The sequence below is a fragment of the Phoca vitulina genome, unplaced genomic scaffold, assembly GCF_004348235.1.
Source record: "Phoca vitulina isolate PV1807 unplaced genomic scaffold, GSC_HSeal_1.0 scaffold5, whole genome shotgun sequence".
NCBI lineage: Eukaryota > Metazoa > Chordata > Mammalia > Carnivora > Phocidae > Phoca > Phoca vitulina.
Window position 1 is genome coordinate 63,096,614 of NW_022589708.1, and position 15,854 is coordinate 63,112,467.

At 38.2% G+C, this 15,854-nt stretch overlaps 1 protein-coding gene across 1 annotated transcript in view; it reads right to left on the reverse strand.

The window, feature by feature from the left end:
• The window catches only part of FREM2 (FRAS1 related extracellular matrix 2), a 163,185-nt gene that overhangs the window by 28,939 nt on the left and 118,392 nt on the right, over nt 1-15,854 (reverse strand). The window contains exons 7-13 of the mRNA XM_032403116.1: nt 11,609-11,758; nt 9,734-9,943; nt 7,793-7,990; nt 6,838-7,002; nt 6,114-6,296; nt 2,307-2,437; nt 234-392 (exon numbers count right to left, since the gene is read on the reverse strand). Of these exons, the coding sequence (XP_032259007.1) occupies nt 234-392; nt 2,307-2,437; nt 6,114-6,296; nt 6,838-7,002; nt 7,793-7,990; nt 9,734-9,943; nt 11,609-11,758 (1,196 nt within the window). The remainder of the gene's footprint in view (nt 1-233; nt 393-2,306; nt 2,438-6,113; nt 6,297-6,837; nt 7,003-7,792; nt 7,991-9,733; nt 9,944-11,608; nt 11,759-15,854) is intronic.

Below are 15,854 nucleotides of genomic sequence, written 5' to 3' on the forward strand. Positions count from 1 at the left end.
AGATAACACACTGTGTACACATCAGTTAATAAACCTCTGTTGGATAAGGAAGAAAAATGGCAGCTTTATTTGATTAATGTGATATTTTCCTATCCAAAGTTCAAAGCTTATACCTTGTAGTATTCCCACTTTCCTTTCTTCATGGCAAAGCCAATGCTGTATCGGTTAACATCTATAATTATTTTAACTAGCTATTTTACAATTTTTCTCAATTTTGTCAATTTCCTACTCACCGTGATACAGACGACAGGATAGCCAGACATGGGTCCAGCACTATCTCTAGCTCTGGAAGTGTCATCATACATCAATAATGACACAATTTGAGGGACAGAAGGAAAAGTGACATCTGCCATGCTGTTCATTTCTTCTATATACACAATGGCTTTGGTCACCTACAAGGAAAAGATAATTATCTGTGATGATTGAAATATTTGGATCTAGGAGCGTCTATTGTATAGTACGATACACATGATGCTTGACAAGCCCCTGGCTTCATTACGATGAAAACTGTCACATGCAGAGCCCCAGCAGGGTGACAGGCCTTTTGTGGTTTGTTCTAGGTGACCCTGACACCTTGGCCATGTCTTATTGCACCTGGGGAGGGTACATGAGCCCAGGGCAGCCTGGGTTGGCCAGCGGCCCACGAGGTATTTGGGTTCTATTTTTCTCTCCAGATTGGTGAGGATAGTGGCTGAATCTGTCTTGGGTTATGGCATGGAAGATCCATGAAAAAGCCAGTTAGTTGCTAGGGAGAGGAATGCTGAGTGATAGGCTGAGAAAAAGCAGATCCTAGGGGTCATGTGATAGCATAGCCATGCTGACGGGGATGCCAGCGAAAATCAAGGCTCTCAATGAGCAGAGACCACTAAGGAGGGCACTTGATGTAATGAGCACTGGGTGTTATATGCAACTGATGAATCACTAAATTCTACTCCTGAAATGAATAATGCACTATATGTTAACTAAATTGGCTTTAAATACAAATTAAAAAAAATAAATGAGCAGAGACCAGAAGCAAAGCCTGAAACCCAGGCAGAGTGAGACACTGAGTCACAGACAGGAGAGGAGTCTAGGCACATCTATTGGTAAGGTGCCAAGACACCTTGCTGATAAATTTGTCTTAGCTCCTGAATAACCTTCCAATATCTTATATATCACAGTTTCCAAGTCTGTATCTACTTGCATTTGTAAAAAGCTGTTATCACTTGAAGCAATTTGAATGAATCTCTGTTCCTTTTACCCCAGAGTTTAATACAGTGCTCTACAAAAGTAACACTAAAAGAATCATTTTTAATGTGATCAAGACTTATAAAAAATATGTGTGTTAAAGGTTTTCTGCCCATACTTCTTGAATTTTAAATATGACTTTAAAAAAAAAGGTAAGGCATTGTAGCAGAAATACCATCGAGTAGTAAAGATTACAAAATGATAAGAAATACTTAAGGGAAAAAAATCTCCCCAATTTGATCTCGTACTAATAGTAAAACAAATAATAAAAGAACTAGAGTAAATTTAAGCATAGATATAATAAACATTGGTCTGTGCCTGAAATTATTTAGTTTTAAAAATTATTTAATGTTTAAAGGTCAAAATTCTGTGGAAAATGTTTACCTTGAAGAAAATCTGGTTGATGACACAATATAAATTTAATAAGCACAGAACATCAGTATTAGGACCATAACATTTGGTCCCTGAGGCTCTGGACATCAAACTGATAAAACTAAGACTAGCAGTGGGAATTCTGAGGGTTAGCAAACTGTGTTGTGGATTAAAATGTATGTTTTAATGAGCAGTAGCCCTGAATTCATAGTCTCATCTTTGTGTCGAGATGATGCCTTCTCTCTGGAAATGAATCTCAAATTCAGTGGCTGCCAACTGAAATGAGAAAACTAAGTGGGCTGACGTGGGGCTCAGTGACTCTAGTCCCTGAGTTTCTATACACATGATTTTTCAAAGGAAGAGTAATAGGAACAAAATTTATGAGATGAAAAAGGGATTATGCACATCTCCTTTATAAAGGCTTGCACAAAATCCCAGTAGTCTATTGTACACTATGGGATGCTTATATGCATTTTCCCCAATTAAAATGCTGGGCCTGAATTTTTTTTTTTAAGATTTTATTATTCATTTGAGGGGGGGGAGGGGAGCACAGAGGGAGAGGGAGAAGCAGACTCCCCGCTGAGCAGAGAGCCTAATGTGGGGCTTGATCCCAGGACCCTGAGATCATGACCTGAGCCAAAGGCAGACGCTTAACCACCCAGGCACCCCAGCTGGCCCTGAATTTCTATCCATATTTTAGTACGTACCTGCGTCTCTGCTACCATGTTCTCATCGGGTTTTAGGTGAACGGTGAAGGCCTCTCTCATCTCTCTGATCCCGTCGAAGATTACTTCAATGTTAACAATATGCTGGGTTTCTCCCTCCTTAAACTCAATTTCTACAAATGCAAAAATCACAGATTTAAGTGTTTTACATAGGAATACGTGAAATTTTTGTCAAGCTTTCTTGACAGTGACTCAAAATAAGGAAAATATTGTACACTGTGGCCCAGTATATTTGTGTATACATGCATGCGTGTGTGCGTGTGTAGGTGTGTGTGTGAATAAAATGGAATCACGAGTTTGAAAAACATCACCTATTTTTACTGTATGCTTTGTATCTGAATATTTTCCATTCTATTCCATTTCATCTGAAGAAAATTCTAATCAGAAGCTACTAAATTGATTTGTTGACTGACAGAAAAAACACTGAGTTGTGGAACAGATCAATAGTTCTAATACTGAGGCATAACCAGATAAACCGGCCTCTCATTCCAAAATTTCTGAATCTATAGGACACAAGTCAGGTGACTACAATTGAAGGTATTATGAAGTGTGAGCGGCATTTGCATTATGTATATATATGGATAATTAAAGGTGGATATAAAATTGTTGAGCTTTTTAATATTATATCAAATTATATTTTAAAAAGACTTTTTTCTGTTGTTGATGTTAATCTTGGAAACTTAAAACCTTTTTTCGATAAATGTGAATGCTATGCTTCCCTTAATCCTGTTTCTCCTCACTAAAAAAATTTGCTTCATTATAATGAAAATTAAACTCAATTATGAAAATCCCTTTTTTAAATGATTCATTTCAAAAGTCTTAAAACATTAAAAATTAATTGATTTTATTGAACTCAAGAGTCAGCAGCTGCCCATACCATGAGACTTGGATAAACTATTTTGTTGGTTTTACTATACCTCTTGAGAAACTGGCTCAGAAGAAAAATTAAAAAAATATAATGCATAATTGTTCTAATTAGAGAAGATAGCAGATGTTGTTTCTGATGTAACTGAAGTTCAATCATTTTAATTCTAAATTATAAATCCTTTAAAATGTGGCAGAAGAAAATGTGTCTCCAATGTGTTTTTCTTCTGCTACTTCTATTTTTTTGTCAATTATGAAAAAGATTTTTTTCTTTAAAATTGAGTAAGCCAGATTCCTCTTTTAAATGAGTTCTGGGAGCACCTGGGTGGCTCAGTCGTTAAGCGTCTGCCTTCGGCTCAGGTCATGATCCCAGGGTCCTGGGATCGAGCCCCGCATCGGGCTCCCTGCTCCGCGGGAAGCCTGCTTCTCCCTCTCCCGCTCCCCCTGCTTGTGTTCCTTCTCTGGCTGTGTCTCTCTCAGTCAAATGAATAAATAAAATCTTTAAACAAAAATAAAAAATAAGTAAAATGAGTTCTCTTTCTAGATATAGCCATTTTCCACATTAGCCTTAGTGTGTTCCTAGAGTCTATTAGTCTTAGATTTCTCATACCCTGAGAGAATTTAGGGTTCTTGTATCAGAGAATGAAAACAGCTGATCATCTCCAGCCCACCAATTTGTTCGGTCTGACTTGTGTGACCTTTCATTAGAAAATTAGTTTCTAGGGCTACCTGGGTGGCTCAGTCGGTTAAGTGTCTGACTCTTGATTTTGGCTCAGGTCATGATCTCAGGGTCCTGAGATTGAGCCCAGTGCTGGGCTCTGCGCTAGGCATGAAGCCTGCTTAAGATTCACTCTCTCCTCTGCCTCTCCTCCCCATTCGTGCACTTTCTCCCTCTTAAAAAAAATAAAAATAAAACCAGAAGAATATTAGTTTCTAAAACCAAAAATATCTGGGGATTTCATAGGAAAGCACAGGTTTTTTTTTAAAGTTCTCTTGTACTTTCCTGCCTGGCCAAAGTCAGCTGGCTACGGCAGTGCAAGCTTTTCTCAGCGGGGAATGGACTTTCTGGTTCAGTAATGTTCCCATCTTGTCACTTTCCCCTCCTATTTCCCTCATTCATTGCTTGTTTTAGCCCTGTGAGCTCAAGTTTTTAATCCCCAGAATGATAGAAACCCAATTTCTAAGAAGTTAAACGCTTAAGTATTTATTTTAAATATTTATTTATTTACTAAAGATTTAATATCTTTATTTACGTGAGAGAGAGAGCTACAGCATGAGGGGGGTGGGATGGGGTGACAAGGAGACACCCCACTGAGCGAGGAGCCCAACTCCTGGCTTGATCCCAGGACCCTGAGATCGTGACCTGAGCCAAAACCAAGAGTCAGACGCTCAACGCTCAATGGACTGAGCCACACAGGCACCCCTTAAATATTTAAATTGTTGTTTTCTTACAGTATACATGCTAGATGATATCTAGTTAAGTTTCCTCAGTTACTTTAGTCTTTATCTGTCATTTTAGATATTTTTAGCACAAAAAATATTTTAAGTTTTCTTCTATCTTTATTATTTCTGTTTATTTGTAAGGGACTGACCTGAATTTTGACCATAAGGGAGAAATTAGAATATGGGTCAGAAGAGATTAAATTTTTATCATGAGCATTATAAACAGCATGTTTACATTTATGGGATAAAAGAGACACAGGCTGATTTACTGTCATTTAACCTTTTCCTGACTTCATTGGTCAGTTTACCACAGAGGTATAATTTTTATTTGTGCTTCAACAAAAAGAATTATTTTGTTTCTAAGAAAAACATTTTCTCTTAAAGGTCATATTGCCCATCTTTAGAAGATGTTTCCTTCATGTAAAACCTGCTCTTGCTCATTATAGAAAGACTTATTTTAGATTTTTCTGATTTAGTAGCTAATCAGTGTTTTTTCCTCTCCTTTTGGATTATATGTGATTTATTTCAAATATATTACCATTATCTGCATAGAGAATAATCTGAGGATAACTCTGAAGCTCTACAGTAGTCAAACTTTTTACCATAGATGCAAAGAAAACAAGCTCCTTTGCAGAAGATGTTTTTTTTTTTTCTCTTGTCTCATCGACTTTATTACGGACTTAGTAAAACCTATCCATCACTTTCTAAACTTTGTCTTTCACAAGTTTCGAGATCAAGATGAATGCCTGAAGCTCTACGATCAAGAACTAAAGATTGTTGGTAGTAAGAAGTAGGAAACTAGACACAAAGTGGATAAGTAGAACTCTACATAATTTATAAACTTAACTTTGCACATCAGTTTACATCTATTCTGTCAGCAGATAATTCATAAAGAGAGAGAGAAGAACTGACTTGTATTAATTCCTCATAAAAATAAATGGTGAAATGGTCCAAAAATTTGAAGGAGGAGGGGGATGGATGAAAAGCACCTCTAATGAAATCCCAAGGCCCAGAAAATGCATAGTCTTTTTGGGTGGCATTCCACCAGCCTTTTCCTGCCCTCCATTAACACAACATTTTCTACCTTGAAGTTTTAGATCATTGATGTTCCATAGACTAAAATGCTATCTCAGCTACCATGCATATTTTCAGTGTATTAGAATATTCTAGAATAGATATTATTTAGTATCCGATTACCATAATGAAGGTAAAACCTATTAAAAGTAAAAATAGACTCAGAACAGAAGGTCATCTAGTCTACTCAAAATTTCCCTAAGTGCTCATGCATAAACCCCATAAGTCAAAAAGGAAAATTCTGGAACTAAATTCTACTGCCATTATTTTTCTGATAGAGATTAACGTAAAGGAGTATGCCCATTTTTATTTCAGTTGGATATTTCTCTTCTTTTTCTCAAGGGCACCAGTGCCGGTACAGAGTGTGAGCATCACCCCCCTGGGGGAAGGCCCCGGGAACTCCCATACCTTCTGACACAGGGTGATAGTCTTTTCCAGAGGTGGCGGAGCCATCCTTGGTGTGGACTCTCACGATGGAAACCTTTGAAGTATCTCCTTGGCGAATCACTGGAATTTTTACAACCACCGACTGTCCCGGTTCTTTGGGTTCACTGATGCTAAATTTGGTTTCTCCAAATTTAATAACAGTCTCTAAAATTGTGGGAAAAGTGGACAAATTAAAATGTAAAGGAAATGCTTTTTCTTCATTTCTAATGTTTCTTTCCATATGAGGGGAACTGAATTAGTATTACACTCATGGCTTCTCTCTGTCCCCTCACCCATCATTATTGGTGAGTGGGTTAGGAGAAACTGAGTGTGTATCATCCAGTTCCTTCCTTGGGAATCAAGGAAGCATGTACCCTGGGCAGCCTCTATGTGCCATAAGTCTTATAGAAGTGGGTCCCTGAGAGCGGGAGGGGAGAGAGAAACTGCTGGCCCGGGGGTATCTCTACCCTACCGGAGGTATGAACATGTGGGATTTAACATTAGACATAAAGCACATTCTCCAACATTGACTTCCGATTTTCATGTTTTATTTGGTTCCCCATTTATCTTAGTCTTTTTTCCTATTTCTCAATTGCTTTAAAACCCTTGTCAGAAAGAGGGGGTTATTTTCTGAGCCTCCTAAAACGTTAACATAGATGGGTTTCAATTCCCAATTTACAGGCGAGGACAAGAAGTAACTTCTTACTATCGGCATCATCTTGGATCCTTATCAGAGTTTCATTTTGTTCCCCAACTGCAGCCCCAAAGGGGGAGTCGCTTTGTGGGGTGCCAAGAACCAGGCGGAGCTCCTCTACCTCCTCATAGAGTGTGTCGTCCATCAGCTCAAGGACACAAGGCTTTTCGGTCTCACCTGGAGCAATGATAATGACAGCACGTCAGTTCCATCCCATCATGACATCCCAATCACATCTCAGGCCCCAAAGGATACCTGGGCTACTAGAATATAAGCACCACAGGGCATGGATGTTGTCTTTTTCCCTGCTGTACTGAGAGTGCAAAGAAGAGTATCTGGTGTGTAATAAGCCTCCAATAAATATTTGCTGAATGAATGACTAAATGTTTGAACATACGCAATGAGAGCCCCTATTTGTGTGGGAAATTTCTCCAGTGTCTGTTTTTAAGTTCTGTAAGTCATCTTAGAAAACAAAGGATAAAGAGCAAATACCAGTTTTATGTATGAATTTCTAGCATTATGATTAAGAAGCAAATTTATCCACCTTGTACGGGACAATCAGAGTTAGTTTGACTACAGGATTAGTTTCTAGTACAATTACAGGATCACAGTGATCGAACATTTTAAGGCTCTGAATTCATATTAAAAGTGTGATCTCTATTTCCTTTCATTTCTCTCATTTGAACACTATCTCCCAGCATTGCGAAATCTACATATTTGTTATACCACCAAATTCGTTTTGAATAAACAATACAGCACATCACTGGAAATTAATTCATAAATTGGTACAGACACCAAAAAGACACCGATTCAATCTGTTACAATCGACTTCACCTTATTATCACATAGTGTACACAAAACCACATCATAAGCTTGTAGAGGGTCAAGAAGGTGTCTTTTCCTGATATTTCTCATCAACAACTTGGCTTCCTCAAATGCCAAATAAAAATTTCAAGCTCCACCTTACCAGGGAGAAATGTGATGATGGAGCTACCAGTGTTTGGACGTTCCTCAAAGTCCGTCATCACCTGCGCAGACCCCTGCCGGGTGTAACATCTCACTGAAGACCTGTAGTGAACGTCTCCGCTCCTGTGGATCATTGCAACTATCTGCCCGTCATTTTCATTGCCAGTATATACTCGTTCTTTGAATTGCATCTTAGGCACTGCAAAGCAAACAAACATATGGATCAAGGTGAACGGAAATTTCCTTAAGGAAAATGGCATTTCAGAAAGCAAGGTTTAGTGGAAAGAATAATGGAACAGAAATGAAAATTAGATTCCTGTTTCCACCCAGTCACTTGACAATGTTTTGGCCTTAAGCAATCACTTAAATAAATTGTTTTGATTTTCTTATCTTTGAAATTCTGCTCTATTTCATGGAGTAGGCAGATGCAGTGAAATGCGAAAAAGTAGATAAAACCAGAGACTTTAAGATATCTGTATCTATATGTGTTGCTTAATCATGAGCTTTTCAGAATTTCTGAAATTTCTGAATAATTTCTGAATTTTTTCCAAATAACACTCAATATTGTGCACACAGTTAGAAGCATAGTTTACCCAGACCATGTTAGAAAAGTTGATAATGAATATAGTATTATATATACATAATGTAAATATATATATAAAATATTTTTGACAATGAATATTATGTCTATATTTAAGTGATACCGATGATGGGTAAATTAAATATAGGTCTCATTAACAATAGGTTACACTCTCCCAAGCAATGTCAAGATCATCATGTTTGAAAATTATTCAGAATTCCTTCTGAGGATGTGTCAGAGAGCCCTCCCACGTATCCAGCAGCTGCTTGTCTTACAACTATGTTTTCGGCATCTTATTAGGGAAATTTCAGGAGTGTCTGGGTGTAAGGAGATGACAGAAAGTCTTGTGTTGAGAAGTGGAAAAAGACCATTACATGTGGTTGGTTCCACCTATCTATGGTGAGGGAACTCTTCCCCTCCCCCCCATTATTTATTTTTATTAAAAAAAATTTTTTTTATTAACATATGATGTATTATTTTTCAGGGGTACAGGTCTGTATTTTTCAGGGGTACAGGTCTGTGATTCCTCAGTCTTACATAATTCACAGCGCTCACCATAGCACATACCCTCCCCAATGTCCATCACCCAGCCACCCCACCCCTTCCACCCCCCAACACTCCAGCAACCCTCAGTTTGTTTCCTGAGATTAAGAGTCTCTTATGGTTTGTCTCCCTCTCTGGTTTCGTCTTGTTTCATTTTTCCCTCCCTTCCCTTATGATCCTCTGTCTCATTTCTCAAATTGTGGTGAGGGAACTCTTGAGACACAATCAAGATATTGCTGGCAATCTCACTTTTTTTTTTTTTTAATTTGAAAGGACTGCCTAATTTTATCAAAATGGTCAGAAGGAGAAATGAAGACGTGGTCAGACAGGGTATTGTTATGGGTTGAATTGCTTCCCCTTCAAATTCATATATTAAAGTCCTAACCCCCACAACCTGAAAATGTGACCTTGTTTGAGGCTATGGTCTTTATTGAGGTAATCAAGTAAAAATGAGGTCCTTAGAATGGGCCCTAACTTAATAGAACTGCTGTCTTTATAAATAGGGGAAATTTAGACACTGTGACACACACAGAAGATATAAAGACCCATAGGGACAAGCTGGGTATCTACAAGCCAAAGACAAAGGCGTGGAACAGATCCTTCCCATGCAGCCCTCAGAAGGAACCAACCCTGCCGACACCTTGACTTTGGACTTCTAGCCTCCAGCACTGTGAGACAAGAATTTCTGAGTCCATAGGACTTTTTATGGCAGCCCTAGCAAACTTATATACATATATAAACCGCAGGTCATCATTTTACTTAATCTGTATATAAACAGCCTATGAATTTAATTATCATTGTAAATGAATAAACACTCACAATCCGAGACAGAATCATTTATGGACACTGTGGCTTTGCTGGGTTCGCCAAGGGCAGCATTCATAGGCATACGAAGCACTAGTTCAAATTTCTCAATTCCCTCCAGCACCGGTTGCCCAAGGTCATCCAGGATGATAACACGAACAGTCTGCATGTTGACTCCAGGTGCAAAATCTAAATTCCGACTGATTCCCACATAGTCTGTTCCAGCTATACGCATAACAAAAGAATTATTCAGTTGGGGACTGACTAAACTAAATTATGAGAAGCAAATTATGTAGATCTATTTATGATTCTTTTTTTAAAAAAATATAGAGACCAGTATAACATTACAGAAAAATACACTTAGTGAAATGCAAAGGATTAGTATCATATTGGTTTTCAAGATGGTAGAACAAAGGTCTACCATCTGAAACTTTATTTTATTTACATCTAATGAGTTAGTTTAGCTTTGGTTATATAATCCCTCTATCTTTATTTTGGAATTCTTGAAGGGAGCTAATAAAAATCAGGTCTGAAATAATCAGCACACAAATCATATATGTGATCATCATAAATGACCTATAAAATATATACATTTAAATTTTGTTAACATCAGTTAAATATCTGTATTTATTTTCCAAAGCTACAAGAGAATATCCTATTTAGGTGTGTGTTTGCCTGTTGGCTAAAGAAACACATTTCAGGTATAAGCTTTTGTCCCACACGATCCGCCCACACTCACGCCAGGCAAGTAGAGCAATCCTTTATTCTCAAAGACATATTTGATTTTTGGCTTATTTTTTCAGACCATGGGATGCAAACCTAGTGTTGACACCTCCATTTATGTCTAAAGTAGTTACAAACAAAACTGTCTGTCAATTTTTAGGCCCCACATTCATAAAGACTGGGAGTGGGTGACAAGGGTTTGATATTATTGCTTCTTTGTTTTCATACCTTCTGTTCTTCTAACCCTCATTTTATATATATTCTCTTTACTTCTGAATACACATCTATGAGTGTATCTGCCCTTAATTCATTTTTTAAAATCTCTATCTGTATCTCTTTCTGGTTCTTCTCGTATTTTTCTTTTCCTCTGCTTCTTCATCTTTATTCTCACCTCTCTTTCTCTGATTTGAATTTTTCTTAAAAAATAACTAATTTGGTGAATCAAATGCTTATTGGACACTTACTACATGCAAAGCATCACGCTGGTTCCACTACGTGGTATGGCCCCTGTTTGCTTTGTGTGATAAGTATGTGATGGGCATATGATGTATGTGTGTGCGCACATAAGAAAGAAAGGGTGCATTGTTGGCAATTTAGGAGAGAAAAAAAAGGAAATTTCTAATCCTATGCTTACCCTAAACTTTATGATCAACTCTTCGGAGATGTAAATTCCAGAATAAAAGGCAAGTGCTTCCTGGCTAGGGTAGCTTATATAATGAAGTGTGGAAAAAGCCTTTGGCTCTGAAGTATTTATGGGGGCATCTGGTTAAAATGAAGAGGGAACCAAGTTGGAGATGCACATCTGCATGACACTTACACGTCATTAGATTTCTGTGAGGGTGGCCAGCATGAACATTCTTGTGCATACCAATGCCATAATACTCAGGTGTAGAGAACCAAATTCATGCAAATACAGGCATTAGAATTTAGGGTCATTGACTTACATGTTTGCAACGTAGCCTCCAATTTGTGGCTTTGCAATGTATTTTCTCACAGTAATACATAGAGCCTAGACTTACCTACGATATAATAATAATTTCAGAAAATAATTCCATTCATCCAGACCACTTTCACAGGCGTGAAGTAGTTTAGTTTTAAAGTATTTTGCGTCAAGGTGAGCTGAACCCAGAAGAACGATCAAAAGAGCTGCCATTGGAAACCGCTCACCATCAGCAGAGGGAGGATCCGTTTTCCGGGATCTGACTGTGACACTGGAAGACCTGGATAGGTCCGTGCCTGTTCTCCACACCCGCACCTCTGCGTAGCCGGCGCTCTCGTCCACAGGGTACTCGACGTCGCCGAAGTAGAAGACAGGTTCTGGGAAGAAGGAAACAGTGCCCCGGTGGTTAACTGTTTTCTCCCACATCAAGCCAGACTGATGGAATTCCAGAGTAGAGTTAGCTTCCTTTTACTGACTCCCTTCTATCATATTTTCTCCTTTCAGTAAGATAACATCCCTTTAATTTGTAGATTTATATAGTTTTCAGGTCAAAAGACCTCTGCTGAAAAGCAAAAATACTTATGGATAAGTGCTTCGTGGAACATTCTCGTCTTGAGGCTTGAGTTACTTTGTCCCCCATCTGTGAGATTATAAGTGACTCTAAATGTACTTCCTGTTCAGTTTAGCTGGTAAAATAGTCCCCCAAAGGAAACAAAACACACAGGCTGAAATGCAGTAAGTTTTGTCCGACTGCTCATTGTATCGTCACCTGGAGACTATTTGTATGAGGACATCTTCTGGTCCATTACATATGGCCTTAATCCAGCATCTTTGGGTCTATAATAACCACTGCAGAGTTAGCACCTATTGGCATAACTAGACTAAACATATATAATTACCAGTCCTGAAGACCTTGGGGAGACCCGGACATGACTGTAGGTTACCTGTAGAGTTTTGGGGGTGCCTGATACCAACTGAGATTCCACTAGAGAAATAAGCTCTTACCAAGGGATTTGTCTTAAACATGTATGAAAACGATGGGACTTAGTCATGAAGGTAGGACACATGCTTTGGAGACTCTGTTTTTCTCTGGTACTGGTGATGAATTGATCCAATCATCGTCACTCTGACTCCTCCTGTGATGGACAGTTTCCCTGGTGAGACAGCTGCCAAGTCACGGGGGTAGTAGCAGTCAGCTGAATAACGAGGGACACTGAGAGAGAATTCGTGGGCTGACTTATAAAAAAACTTACTTTGAAATATTTATAGGCCATAAGAAAGCGTAGAAATAATATAGAGGGTATATTTTTACCCGCTGTGAGTTTGTTTTATAACCAAACCTTGACAAAGATAAATTAATTTGAGTGTAGACACAGAATAATAGCCCTTTGACTTGAGACATAGTCATCTCTGTCTGGTTTCACAAGACTCAAAAGGACTGAGTCTCAAAGAGTCATATAGCTCATCAATGTTCTTCAAACACAAGACCCTTAAAGAGATGACCATCATGTCTCAGAGCATCTAACTGAATTACTAAACACACAAAAATCAAGCAAAACCCTACAATCATGGCTTACAACCAAAGGCAATCCATTTTGCGCACTGTTTAAATTGAGCATAAATTCTTTATTTTTCTGACCCAAATAAATTACCTTTATTAAAACTAGAAAATTATGTTTTCTTTGTTTTTCCATATGGGGGGGGGCATAATAAAAGGCATGCAGTTCCCCTGAACTCTTGAATAATACAAAACCAACCTTGGAAATTTTGTTTGCCTATTTTGGTTCATGGGGTGATAAATCTGCCCAGGGCATACATCACCTCCTTCTCATCCTTTCAACTTGGACGGTGTTAGGGCAAGTGAGTGTCTGTGTACGGATGAGGGTGTTAGCTTATTAACCTTAGTCAAGGCAGGCCTCAAATACAGGCCAATAAATTCCTTACATTTCTCACACCTAAGGAGGGGGCAAAGGTGAAGACAGAACTCTGAAAATGCTTATTCTGACCAGATGGCCAAACCAGGCACATCTGTATGTTTTTTCAAAGGCTTTTAACATTATTATGGAGGCTTGATCATTGGCATCCAATGTGATCTCTGTCTCTTCGCATTGCTGGCAAACCATATCATCGTACAAGTTAAGTTTCTGAGTTATGGGAGAGAGCCATGAAGTGCGGTGAGGGGGAGAATCTATATAACAGCACCTCCTATCTTCCGACTTCCCTCCTCCTCACAGATATATATAGAAGTGGGACAGATTAAATCATGTAAGGGAATATGACTGTTAAACACCAAATGGGCTACATATCAGAGACAAACTGATGCAAAACATGTGTGTGTTTAGACTCATTTTGTCAACAATGTGTCAGAATTTTTATGTTATAGTTTAATGGCTAATTCATATAAGGAAAAAGTCCTATGTAGTACTCTGAAAATTATGTCAATCAGCATATAGAGTAATGATAATAGTTACTGTATTAGAACATGAATTATGTGTCTGACATATATGCTTTATAGGCGTGTGTGTGTGTGTGGTGTATGCGTGTGGTGTGTGTGTGTGGTGCGTGTGGCAGAGGGGGAGAGAGAGAGAAGAGAGAGAGATGAGAGGGCCTGGCACATGTGACAATGCAATAAATAATATGATTTATGTGAATTCATACAAACAGTATTATCATAATTGCTTATTGGATGGTATGTTGTTACCTCCAGCAGAAAGAAAGAGGGGAAATGGAAAAAAGTTTTAATCCTAAACCTCTCAATTTTACTATAGCAACCAATAGAAGCATTAGAAAAGATATTTATTTCCTTAAAATTAATTTGTTGAAAATCGGTAGATTTATGTGATTCTTCTCCCTCCTATGCTTCACTGATGACAACTAGAAAATCGATCTATTAATCAATTGTAATCATTGTGGCGAATGTATAGAGTGATTAATATAAGCTTAAAACACACTTCAATCGTTTTTATAAGAAACAATTCTTGTTAACTGCCTAGTTTCTTAGGATATGAGATAAAAATAAGTGGCTAGACATGAGTACCTCTCTATCTTTTCAGTGTAGTTGAATGAGAACTGAAAAGAATAATCATTATTATCATTTCAATTTCTCAATACCTTGTCAAAAATCTCTACAACTTTAATATTGTTTATAACTGTTATCATTTGGACAGAATCTCATGTAATATAAATGAGTTAAAAATCCTTCAAGCAGTGAATTGAGTTATAATCACTGAAGATAAATGGCAAGATGTTCCTGGAACATTTTAATGTGTAGGTAATAAGCAAGTAAAAGGAAGCAAAGGGTAAATAAACCAAGACTGCCAACAGCTGAAGGATACCTACACGGAATCCAGAAGAATGGCTTGTTCTGGGAAATTACTCTAATTTATGAGCAAGATTTTAACTCCCCTTTCTTCGGCAACATGTTTGTTTGTTTTTGTCTAGGAGCTTGGCTTCTCTTAAAATTTCACTGCAGGGGCGCCTGGGTGGCTCAGTCGTTAGGCGTCTGCCTTCGGCTCAGGTCATGATTCCAGGTCCTGGGATCGAGCCCCGCATCGGGCTCCCTGCTCAGCGGGAAGCCTGCTTCTCCCTCTCCCACTCCCCCTGCTTGTATTCCCTCTCTCGCTGTGTCTCTCTCTGTCAAATAAATAAATAAAATCTTAAAAAAAAAAAAAAAAAAATTTCACTGCAGACCTTTGCCTATTAGTTTTGTAGAGACCCACATTACAACTTCAAGTACTTTAGAAAAAGCCTATTTATTCTATAATCAGATCTCAAATAGGCTCTGTGCTGTATAAGTTCATAGTCTTAATGGAGAACACAGTAGGTGGCTGATATTATGACCTGAAATGAGAGAAGAATCTAATAAAGTCATGTATCCTACAGCCTGCACCAGAGAATACCATAAAGCAGTTATTCCTCACCACTCCGGGACCCATTAATGATACTCCGGAATGCACGTTTATTCCCTCTGCAGAGGAAAGGTAAGTTATACCCAAATAGTGTGTGTCTGACCAGTGCAAAGGAGCTTTTAATTTAGCCTAGTGAAACTTACAAGGGAAGCCAAACTATTCTCTGTATCCTTTGTGGTGTTACTCTTTTAAGTAGAGGGCACAGATGAAGCTATTGACTACAGAGAAGTCTATGTTAGCTCATTAAACAATAACACGCTTGTAAAGAATTTACATGCTTAAAAAATTGAACATACTTTTCCAGGGGGGATACTTTCACCACAAACAGCAGGGATAGGATCCTGTCTGTTTCTCACAAATGTGGTTGATGAGGAGGCTTGGCAAGCCAGATAAGACATTCACAAGGACAAAGGGAAAATAACTTAAGTTTTTCCCCAGAGGGAAAAAGTAGACTTTTTTTTTTTTTTTTTGCTGAGTCTATGGTGTCTAGATTGATGTTTACAATTACATTGTGTCTCATGAGATGAAAGAAATAGGTGCCAGTAGTAATTGCTATCTGGAGCCA